Here is a 12,124-nt window from a genome sequence, read left to right on the forward strand (position 1 = left end):
TTAACTGTTCTGAAATGTTTATTACATAATCTTCTTCATACTGTAATTAAAATACGTTTTCAGCCTGATCATCGGCATTACTTTACATATGTCACCAGGTTAGACTGACCGAGTAAAAAGTGAGGGCGAGTCGCAAATGGCATCCTATTCCCTATACAGTGCACTACTATTGACCAGAGCACTATGGGGTGCCATTTGGTACTCAACCATACAAACACCACACACAGCATTGCAAACTCGAAAACTAGTATTTCCTGTCTATGAATATATCATTGACCCTCTGTTACAATGTACAATTCCATTACATGTAGTGTCTTTGCATAATATGAATCATAAAGTTGTCATGTTTCATCCTCTTGACCGTTAAATGAGACTACTAAACCTAATTGGGTTGAGAGTAATATAATCGATATAAAATCTGATTCTTTATGATCTAAAAGGCTAAACTGATCTTAGATCAGTACTCCTATTCAGAGATGCTTTATGAATAGAGGTCCTGGAATTATATTACCGAAGGGAGGTACTTAGAGCCAGGGAGAAACTAACGACACGATGACACTATAATAGTTTGATCAGAAAGACACACATTAGCTGAGGCCAAAAGGAAAAAGCCTTCAAAAGCTTTACACCTCAAGGTACATCTCCAAATAATACACAATAATCAATTGTATCCCCTTGACGCTAAGCTGCATCTGAAAACTAAATGAGTTCAGAGCACCCGAATAAGAGGACAAGGAGCCGGGGCTTGGGTAGAGTTCATCACGGTTTCTGGAAGTCACATTGTAGTAAAAGGGACACCTGGGTCGTTCGTATTCATTAAGGTTGCATTTCAATCAAACGGTTCATATTAGACAGTAAGTCCATATAGTCCCTCCCTGTTTCAGTCTGTTTTCTACCATTTGGTGCCAAATGAATACCTCCTGGTTGTGGGAACTCTGGAGTTGGGAAGGTCATGGCTTGTTCTATGTGATGTCCTTCTGTCTCGGTGTCCGGTGAATGTTTCTGATGACGCACTTCACCATCCACTCAATGCCTTCGTTAACCCCCTGCCTAAGAGAGAATTAATGCCTTCATTAACCCCGTCTGAGAAATAATTCATTATCAGCAAAGAGTACAGCTGTTCTTTGAGCAATGATGATATACAGTTAATTTGTGCACAGAGACAGAAACCGATTACATGTAATCTGATTTTTTTTTAAACTAATTAATCAGTTACGTTACCAGCTAAAATATTGTAATCAGATTACAGATATGAAAAACTAGATGACTTCTTGGAGTACTTTTAAACTCTGAAAGGATGTTTGTGGGGATGCTTTCTGTCTTTAATGCCTCTTAAGGGGAAAGTAATCCAGAAATAACTCAAAGTAATACAATGATGATACGGAGTTTGGGTTGTCCAAAATTACATTACTGATTACAATTTTGGACAGGTAACTTGTTACTAACGGATTACATTCAGAAAGTAACTTAACCACTCCTACGGCCGGACACACACACACTTAATGGAGTTCTCAAATCAGACCCAATATACAACAGAGTAATGCGGACTCTGTTCTTACCCCGTTAGGGCTGTGCAAGGCTGCACCAGGCAATCTCTTTTCCCAATCTTTGGAGAACAGTCGCTAAAAGCAGTTTTGATGTCTGGCACAGACATGCAGTTCTAGGGGAGAAACAAAAACAGAAGTCTAAATGAATACAATCCTAGAGGATCTTCTAAGAGAGAATTCACCCATCTGTACCCTAATCACATGGATTTAGATTAAGATAACTTTATTGGTCATAGACACACAGTCCAGCTGAAATATGACTTCCACTTCTACCCCAACCCCTCTGAAAGACAAGCATACATACACATATAGGTTTTTGGAGAGGTGCAGGGGGCTGCCATACTGGGCGCCCGGGGAGCTGTTGTAGTGGGGGGTTAAGTGCCATGCTCTAGGGTACAACAGCAGGCAAATGGCATCTAGGATTTGATACCAGCAACCCTCTGGTTGCCGGCTCACTTCCCCACAGATTTTTCCTGTCAGACCCCAGTTTCAAACTGTTAACTCTCCTGTTGCTGGCTTGCGTCTAACTGCCAGGCTGAATTTCAAAGAGTTAAAAAAATGATGCATTATGCTGAGCTTGGCAACATATAGTATGTTAAACACTGTTTTTGTCATCTACCAAGGTGTGCATGAGGGATGGATCATAGAGGCAAAACAATTTCTTTAACAGGCCTCGTCATATTTTGTTTATACAAGACGTGGTCAGTTTAGACAGGGCTACTCGTGATTTCAAAACAACCAGACATGACTGTAATACCTCCACATCCTGCTTGTTGGCGAGCACCAGGAGAGGCACACCTTCCAAAACCTCACTGCTGATCATTTTCTCTGGAAAAAGAAAACAGAACTGTCAGTCCAAGCTAAGGTTGAATTCTCTACCCTTCTCTTATGAGTGGATCTGCTGACAGCCTCTCAACAGTTTCTGCTCTGTACTGAAAGTGCTCTATCAAATCAAATCTTGAAAAGGTCATTGCATTGGGATTGTATTAAGAGTAAACTAATGAACAAAATACTAATAGACAGTTTGAGTGAACTATCCCTTTAAAGTCATTTGGTTGGTGTAAGCAGTGCCTAAGGAGTTTCTACCATATTCTCACACCAGTCCATTCCTTTGACAGCTATGATATGGAGTGAACAAGTGTACACTTCAGGAAGTGAATCAGACTGTAGCCCATGACAAAGATAAGTCCATAAGCCTTGTTGACATTCTTCACCAAATGCCTTGGACAACCTAGTGAGAAACTCACCAAAGGCCTCTTTTGATTCTGATAGGCGCTCCTCATCGGTGGAGTCTATCACATAGATCACTCCGTGGGACTCAGCATAGTACTGTGAATTCAAAGTTCACAAAGCCATGTTTCAGCAATCAACCTCAAATCAATGTAATCAGTTGACAGATAATGAGGCATATTGCATCATGCTAGATATCATTTATTTTGAGTGTGTGTAATTTGATATTGGTGTTCACTTTGTCCCACAGCGACTGAAGCTCCTCTTGACCACCAAGGTCCCAGAACATTAGACGAGCCTTGCCCACATCAATTGTGCCGACTTGTGAGGAGAGAGTAGCAGAACATATTACAATGGCATGAACTCATGGAAAGCAATGTACTACAATTGAATGCAACAAACAAATGTCGGTCTTGTTGGTTGGCTACTTACTGTTAAGACCAACTGTAGTGGTGATTTTGGACAAATTCATTCCCTTGTAGTTCTTACTGAACTTGGTCTTAGTCTGTTCCAGAAAGGTCTGTGTGTGTAGGAAAGACATGCCTAATCAAACAAGCAGCAGCACTTTCTCCAACAAAGAGACAAACAATAAACAGTAATATCAACCTGCTCTTCTAACTAAAAGACTAACCGTTTTTCCTGCATTGTCCAGTCCTAGGATCAAGATGCAGTATTCGTCCTTCTGGAACACGTATTTGTACAGACCAGATAATAAGGTGTACATCTTAGGATTGTAAACAAACACTAGCTGATGCGCAAGGCGAGCACCAACTCACATCGTGGAAAGATCCAGCTGTGAGGCTAGCCAGAGTTAGCAAGTCGAATTAGCTAACTGTTACCTGACTAGCTGTTCAGCTAGCTAACGTTACCTGTGGTTTGAATCAAGCAAGTTAGCTAACGTTACTAGTTCGTAATCGATACTAGCTAGCTGACTTGACACCAAACACTAAAGTAAAATATAACTAATGCGCCAATCAAGGAACAAATACTTGGCTAACTACAGTAGCTTGCTAATGCTAACTTTTATAGCTGTATATCTCGTTAATGCCGCTGACGAGTATAAACAGATATTTGCTAGCGGACAATTTCAGCAACTCACAAATCGCAAAAGGAGATCAAGGGCACGCTAGCTATCTCAACAACATGACATCATGCTATATCTACTTTGACAGAGGTATCGTATTTTATCTAGTCTTATTTTAGTAAACACGGTGGCCACCTGAATTTACGAAGGCACAAAGCAGTGCATTGTGGGACTTGTTGTCTTGTGGCAAATTAAATAGCAACTGACCACTATTGCCCATAAAGTGTGTGGCTTTAGGACGTACGCAGCAAAAAGTTACACGTTTGTAGTTTTTACCACATATATTCCTCTTTTCTTTTTGGGGAAATGCTATTATAAAGTACCACATTATGAGTCATAATACCCATAAAAGTTAGCAGTCAAACAAGAAAATGATTCCTATCGTTTTTCCACCATTCATTTTTCCAGTAGCGGATTTTAGAAACACTTAAAATAAGGGCTGTGTTTTGTGTAGGCTTACCCTGGTCAATATATTCACCTGTATTGACCCCCGAAAAATGAAATGCCAATTAGCTGCTAATGTGGCTATCATAAATAATTACCAATTTGTATTTAACCTTTATTTAACTAGGCAAGTCAGTTAAGAACAAATTATTATTTACATTGACTGCCTAACCCGGCTAAACCCTAACGACGCTGGGACAATTGTGCGCCGCCTTATGGGACTCCCAATCACAGCCGGTTGTGATACAGCCTGGAATCAAACCAGGGTCTGTAGTGACGCCTCTAGCACTGAGATGCAGTGCCTTAGACTGCTGCACCACTCGGGAGCCCCCAAATGCCATAATAATCTGGGCAAGATTGACGAATCAAGGCAACGGTAAGAATCTCTGGATTAACTATCTAATGTTAGCTAATTTTAGTAATGAATAAATTAGCTACATTTAAATTTAAATGGACAATTCTGTGAAATGTCTTGTGCAAGGTTTAAATTGACATTGATACCTGTTAACAAAGGTGTCAGCCGGAGAGAACGTGCAGGAGCTTGCAGGGATTTGTAGTCTATCACAAATCAATATCACCAATCAATGACAGGCAAACATCAACAGTAAATTAAATTGATAGACCCCTTCTGTGCCCTTAACTAAACCCTTATCGGGGTGTGCCAAGAAAATATTTTTTTGTCTTTTATAATTTTATGAAAGCACAATATTTAATAACAAGAAAAAACGTCTACTACGTTCTACAACTGTATAAACAGTCACTTAGATGGCATCTAAAAACTCAGCTAAGCTACTTCAGCACACTTCCATCAATGAGGTGATATTAACTGAGTACAATAACAAAAATATACACTACCATTCAAAAGTTTGGGGTCACTTAGAAATGTCCTTGTTTTTGAAAGAAAAGCACATTTTTTTTGTCCATTAAAATAACATCAAATTGATGAGAAATACAGTGTAGATTTTTAATGGAATATCTACATAGGTTTACAGAGGCCCATTATCAACAACCTTCACTCCTGTGTTCCAATGGCATGTTGTGTTAGCTAATCAAGTTTATAATTTTAAAAGGCTAATTGATCATTAGAAAACCCTTTGCAATTATGTTAGCACAGCTGAAAACTGTTGTGCTGTTTAAAGAAGTAATAAAACTGGCCTTCTTTAGATTAGTTGAGTATCTGGAGCATCAGCATTTGTGGGTTCGATTACAGACTCAAAATGGCCCACTTTTCCCATTGAAAAAGTATTCAGACCCGTTACTCAGTACTTTGTTGAAGCAACTATGGCAGTGATTACAGCCTCAAATCTTCTTGGGTATGACACTACAAGCTTGGCACACCTGTATCTGTGGAGTTTCTCCCATTCTTCTCCGCAGATCCTCTCAACCTCTGTCAGGTTGGATGCGGAGCATTGCTGCACAGCTTTTTTCAGGTCTCTCCAGAGATGTTTGATTAGGTTCATGTCCGGGCTCTGGCTGGGCCACTCAAGGACATTCAAAGACTTGGCTGTGTGCTTAGGGTCGTTGTCCTGTTGGAAGGTGAACCTTCACCCCAGTCTGAAGTCCTGAGAACTCTGGAGCAGGTTTTCATCAATGATCTCTCTGTACTGTGCTCCGTTCATCTTTCCCTCGATCTTGATTAGTCTCCCATTCCCTGCTTCTGAAAAACATCCCCACAGCATAATTCTGTCACCACCATGCTTTACCGTAGGGATGGTGCCAGGTTTCCTCCAGATGTGACGCTTGGCATTCAGGCCAGAGTTCAATCTTGGTTTCATCCAACTAGAGAATCTTGTTTCTCATGGTCTGAGAGTCTTGAGGTACCTTTTGGCAAACTCTAAGCAGGCTGTCATGTGCCTTTTACTGAGGAGTGGCTTCCGTCTGGCCATTCTACCATAAAGGCCTGATTGGTGGAGTGTTGCAAAGATGGTTTTCCTTCTGGAAGGTTTTTCTATCTCCACAGAGGAAATCTAGAGCTCTGGCAGAGTGACCATTGGGTTCTTGGTCACCTCCCTGACCAAGGTCCTTCTCCCCCAATTGCTCAGTTTGGACGGGCGGCCAGCTCTAGGAAGAGTCTTGGTGGTCCAAACTTCTTCCATTTAGGAATGATCGAGAGCACTGTGTTCTTTGGGACCTTCAATGCTGCAGAAATGTTTTGATACCCTTCCCCAGATCTGTCACTCGACACAATCCTGTCTCGGAGCTCTTCGGACAATTCTTTCGATCCAATGGCTTGGTTTTTGCTCTGACATGCACTGTCAAGTGTGGGACCGTATATGGACAAGTGTTTGCCTTTCCAAATCATGTCCAATCAATTGAATTGACCATAGGTAGACTCCAATCAAGTTGTACAAACATCTCAAGGATGTTCAATGGAAACAGGATGCACCTGAGCTCAATTTCGAATCTCATAGCAAAGTGCCTGTCCTATTGTAAATAAGTTACTTATGGGGTATCATTATGGGATATTGTGTGTAGATTTCTGAGGAATTGATTGTATTTAATCCATTTTAGAATAAGACTGTAATGTAACAAGATGTAGAAAAATCTATATTAATTTAATTATTAAAAAGCTATAGAAAAATCTTCCAGCATTTGACAGGTTCTTCTAGCAAGCTCAAAGAGTTTTACCTCTCCCAAAATTCATGGCTCTTTTAAACCCTCCATTTCTCGTTCTGCTAACTTATTGAGGCTAACACCTGCTCCGATGACGCATTCAGTGGTTAACACCTTATGCAGCCATCGCTCAGAATGTGCTTTCTCAGCACCCACCTTTCCTCGCCTAGACAGGATGTTTGCTTTCACAGGATGCCTGCCTTGACAGGATGCCTCCTTCTGGCCATTCTGACTTTCTGGAATTCATACATTTTTAAACATAATTTTAAAAAAAAGTAACATTCCCTACTTCACTCCAATATAATCTCACTCTATGTTCAAACATTTTTGCGTGTTATTTCTTACATTATTAGCGCAGAATTGTTTTTGTGTTATTAAATGCAGCAGGAAATAACTTTTAGATATCAAAGCGGTGATAACTCACCAGCATTACGATCAGGAATACTACTTTCCTGAATTGGATCCTTTGTTCGTACCCCCCAGGGCAATTTAATTGAACCCAGAGGCTGATCCAAGATGCCGGCGGCGGAGAAGAGGTATTCGGAGTGGACTTCTAGTCCGACTCAGGAGACGTGCACACCATCCACCGCTTCCGAGTATATTACTGTTCAGTCTCTGGACAATAAAGTAGATATGCTCAGGGCGAGGATCTCCTTCCAGAGCGACATCAGGGACAGTAACATACTCTGTTTCACGGAATCATGGCTCTCTCCGGATAGACCTTCCCCTTCCATACAGCCAGCTGGGTTCTCAGTACATTGCGCAGACAGGAATAAAGAACTCTCCAGGAAGAAGAAAGGCGAGGTGCATGTTTCATGATTAACTACTCATGGTGTGATTGTGGTAACGTACAGAAACTGAAGTCCTTTTGTTCACCCAACCTAGAGTACCTCATAATCAAATGCCGACCATATTACCTCCCAAGAGAATTATCTTCGGTTATAGTCACAGCCGTGTATATTCCCCCTCAAGCCGATACCACGACAGCCATGAAGGAACTACACTGGACTTTGTGCAAACTGGAAACCACATATTCTGAGGCCGCATTTTATTGTAACTGGGGATTTTAACAAAGCAAATTTGAGGAAACCGCAACTGAAGTTCTATCAACACATTGACTGTAGTACTCGTGCTGCTAAAATACTCGACCACCGCTACAACTTCCGCAATGACCACAAGGCCCTCCCCACTCCCTTTGACAAATCAGATCATGACTCCATTTTGCTCATCCCGTCCTATAGGCAGAAACTCAAACAGGAAGTACCCGTCTATTCAAAGCTGGTCTGACCAATCGGAATCCATGCTTCAAGATTGTTTTGATCCCGCGGACTGGGATATGTTCCAGGTAGCCTCTGGGAATAACATTGACTTATACACTGACACGGTGACTGAGTTCATCAGGAAGTGTATAGCGGATGTTGTTCCCACTGTGACTACCCAGAAACCGTGGATAGATGGCAGCATTTGCACAAAATTGAAAGCGCGACCCACTGCATTTAACCATGGCTAGGTGACTGGGAATATGGTTGAATACAAACAGTGTAGTTATTCCCTCCATAAGATGTCAGTACAGAGACAATGTGGAGTCTCAATTCAACGGCTCAGGCACGAGACGTATATGGCAGGGTCTACAGACAATCACAGATTACAAAGGGAAAACCAGCCACGTCGTGGACACCGACGTCTTGCTCCCGGACAAGCTAAACACCTTCTTCGCTCGCTTTGAGGATAACACAGTGCCACCGAGGCGGCCCGCTCCCAAAGAATGTTGGCTCTCGTTCTCCGTGGTCGATGTGAGTAAGACATTTAAACGTGTTAACCCTCGCAAGGCTGCCGGCCCAAACGCCATCCCTAGCCTCGTCCTCAGAGTTTGCGCAGACCAGTTGGCTGGAGTGTTTATGGACATATTCAATCTCTCCCTATCCCAGTCTGCTGCCCCACTTGCTTCAAGATGCCCACCATTGTTCCTGTACCAAAGAAAGCAAACGTAACTTAACTAAATGACTTTCGCCCCGTAGCACTCACTTCTATCATCATGAAGTGCTTTGAGAGGCTAGTTAAGGATCATATCACTTCTGCCTTACCTGACACCTTAGACCAACTTCAATTTGCATACCGGCCAAATAAATCCACAGACGATGCAATCGCCATTGCACTGCACACTGCCCAGTCACATCTGGACAAGAGGAATACCTATGTAAGAATGCTGTTCATTGACTATAGCTCAGCCTTCAACACCCTAGTACCCTCCAAGCTCATCATTAAGCTCGGGGCCTTGGGTCTTAGCCCCGCCCTGTGCAACTGGGTCCTGGACTTCCTGACGGGCCGCTCCAGGTGGTGAAGTTAGTAATCAATACCTCCACTTCGCTGACCCTCAACACAGAGGCCCCTCAAAGGTGTGTGCTCAGAATGTGAATGCGTTGGGACTGCTTTCTGTTCTTCTTTAAACAGCTTTATTTTGGCATACAAGCACCTTGGTTTCTCACATTCAACACCATTGATGGTAGCTTTCACCTTTGCACTGATCATGGCAGCACTCCTTTTTACATGTTCTATATTTCTCGTCAGAGAAGGCCTATCCTTGTCAGTGGTGTCCAAGCTGTACAGATCATCAAATGTCTGGTACTCACGTCTGTCTGAAGTCAATGTTTGATCGGGCACAAACCTTCATTTCTTAAATTGTTCTTCTGGCAAGCATGAAGGATTCATTAAGCAGTACCAGCATGGATCTTCTCCCTCGCATTTATTGATCTGTACCATGTATAGTGACATTTTGAAATGTCTGTCCTGGAATTGCTTGTACTGTTCCTTGTCAAGGCCTTTTCTGCTGAGGTCATGCATCATGTCAACTTTTGTATCAATGATGTTGAATTGTTGTGAAATATTGGCAATTTCTTCCTGTGTTGTGGGCTGATGTACTCCTATGTGTGTTCCTTTCCAGGCGCTCAAACCGACCAATCACAAGAGCTGCAACAGGATGCATACGCTTTTCAAAAGCCTCTTTCATATCTGGTTGTTTGGTGGCTGCTTCATGTAGGCTTGTCATTGTGCCTCACTTCTTCACACGCTTCTCATTTGATTCTTCCATCTTCTACCTAGCCAGGGCTGTTCCCTGAAACCCCAAGTTTAGAAGGGAATTAATTATCTTGGCAGAGTTGGCCCAGCTGTCACCTGATGCTGTTCTACAAGAGATAAGCATGTCAAGATCCAGTTGAACAAACAGGAGTGTGTGGAATGCTTGAACAGAGGCAGAAGTTCTGTGGTCTGGCCCACCATCAGATCGAATGATCAAGCTTGACTTGTTGAGAGACACATCTTCACTGTAGTTCTCTCCTCTGAGGATGCTGAGATTTTTAACTGTGTGTCGAAGGTGGCTGGATGGCTGGAAAACCTTGTCCTTGACAGTGACATGAACGTTCCCATCATAGAATGAACTAGATGGAGATGCTGGGATCAACATGATAGATGGTACAAGTCTACTGATGTGGTAACCATGGTCGGCAGCTGCTAGAACTGGCCCACTCACAAGAGCAATGCTTGGGTGTAAACTGCAGTCTTATCCACTCTATTGATGGGATTTTAGTTTCTTGTGGAAGCCGCTTTTCCACTGCGTCAAGCAAATCCTCAACTGATATAGCAAAAAAGGTAAGTACAAGTACTCCCCATGTCTGCGATCGTTGACCTGAGCTGTGAATTCGTTAGAATACTTCTGTACTTCCTCCCAAAGGGGCTGGAATGAGGATTGTGGTCAGGGCGTGACAGTAACCCCCCGCCCCAAATGTGCGGACTCCCGGCCGCAAACCTGAACCTATAGGGGAGGGTCCGGGTGGGTATCTACCCTCAGTGGCGGCTATGGGAGAAATTATGTACATATATGGAGGAACATAAATACTGTAACACAAGAGAGAGATACACTTATAGAGTGCATTTGCCATTCTGGTAAAATGCATTGTCTATTGTATAGGAGAGGAGAACTAGAGGAGACACACAGGCGCCAGGACAGCTGGACATACAAAGGTCAGAGGGATATACAAAGGAGGGGGTCAGCCAAATGACCAACTGATGGATTATAGACATAACTCACATATTCTTAGGACATGGAGATGCTGAAGGAATGACAGGGGAGACACATAGTCTGCTGATCCAAGATAAAGAATACATTAAGCTAAATGCAGGGACAAAGCAAGCCTAGAAAATAGAGGAATGTATAGTATTTTTAGTATAGCTGAGCATGCTAAAAACAGAGGAGACACATAGTTTGCTGACCCTAGATAACATACATACAGAAGAACGCATTGAGCTGAGTGCAGGGACAAAGCAAGGGTCTTGTCATCATTAGGATCTAATGGAAAGCAGATGTGGGCGTTATTGGACTGAACAAGCAGGATGCACGGATTGGGATATAACTTCATTTGCATGTGGGATGAACTCATATGTTGTGTGTGTATAAAATCAGAGCGAGTGCTCTGAAAAAGTGTGTGTTCCGCGGACCACTCCGGCTTGCGATACTTCTTTTATTAAAAGCCTATTGATTTCACAAAGTTCTTGATAGCGTCATATTTGAACCGATTTTCCACGACAGACTTGGCGAGCTTTTGCCAGAAGTGACAGGGACCGAGGCGTTCTTGGCTGACGGCGGGTTCTTTGGACAATCTGGCAAACAAGGGTGGCCGCCCAACTATAACAAGGTAAGCAAGTACTTACTATAGTTGAAATGTTTGCGTAGATTGCTTCAGAGATCCTGTCTCAGCAGGAGGGACGTCAAGTAGGTCTCTCTCTCAAATTTCCTAAAAACTATAGAAACGAAAGAACTTTTTGAAATTCAATGAATTTGCATGCATGTGTGTAAGCTTGGGAATTGTATAGCAAATACGAATGTGCATGCATGTCTAGTGAGTAAGTAAGCGGGGGCTGTGAACTTCGCTGGTGTCGGGTGTGTGATTCGGCATGTTCGGGCGCAGGGCTATAGCTGCCTGCTTATATGGTTAAGTAGTTAGAAAAATCCTGTAATACCGCTTCAATAAAATTAGTAGAAGGGCTGAATGGACAGGTTACTTATGAATACAGCTCTAAAAGAATAGAGATCTGCATAATTAACCTGTTAAGCCCACCCGACACGCAGGCATCTCATCTAGCATCTGGAAATGCAAATGCACTACGCTAAATGCTAATAGCACTCGTTAAAACTCAAACGTTCATTAAAACA

At 42.5% G+C, this 12,124-nt stretch overlaps 1 protein-coding gene across 1 annotated transcript; it reads right to left on the bottom strand.

Annotated features, from left to right (window-relative positions):
• On the bottom strand, positions 1 to 4,034 carry LOC115143973 (ADP-ribosylation factor-related protein 1). The gene is made up of 7 exons (XM_029684486.2): positions 3,409 to 4,034; positions 3,210 to 3,297; positions 3,016 to 3,098; positions 2,795 to 2,876; positions 2,305 to 2,375; positions 1,560 to 1,660; positions 1 to 1,050 (listed from the first exon to the last, which is right to left on the bottom strand). The coding sequence occupies exons 1-7, from the start codon at positions 3,499 to 3,501 to the stop codon at positions 963 to 965; spliced, it is 606 nt and encodes a 201-aa protein (XP_029540346.1). The 5' UTR covers positions 3,502 to 4,034; the 3' UTR covers positions 1 to 962.
• Between the last annotated feature and the right edge of the window lie 8,090 nt (positions 4,035 to 12,124).

Source organism: Oncorhynchus nerka, linkage group LG2, assembly GCF_034236695.1.
Source record: "Oncorhynchus nerka isolate Pitt River linkage group LG2, Oner_Uvic_2.0, whole genome shotgun sequence".
NCBI classification, from domain to species: Eukaryota; Metazoa; Chordata; class Actinopteri; order Salmoniformes; family Salmonidae; genus Oncorhynchus; species Oncorhynchus nerka.

Coding starts and splice junctions, on each gene's coding strand:
- LOC115143973 (XM_029684486.2), bottom strand. CDS start 3,501: ATGTACACCTTATTATCTGGTCTGTACAAATACGTGTTCCAGAAGGAC. Junction 2,877..3,015: donor TTCAGTCGCTGTGGGACAAA/GTGAACACCAAT, acceptor TTGAATTCACAG/TACTATGCTGAGTCCCACGG. Junction 1,661..2,304: donor CCAACAAGCAGGATGTGGAG/GTATTACAGTCA, acceptor TTTCTCCCCTAG/AACTGCATGTCTGTGCCAGA.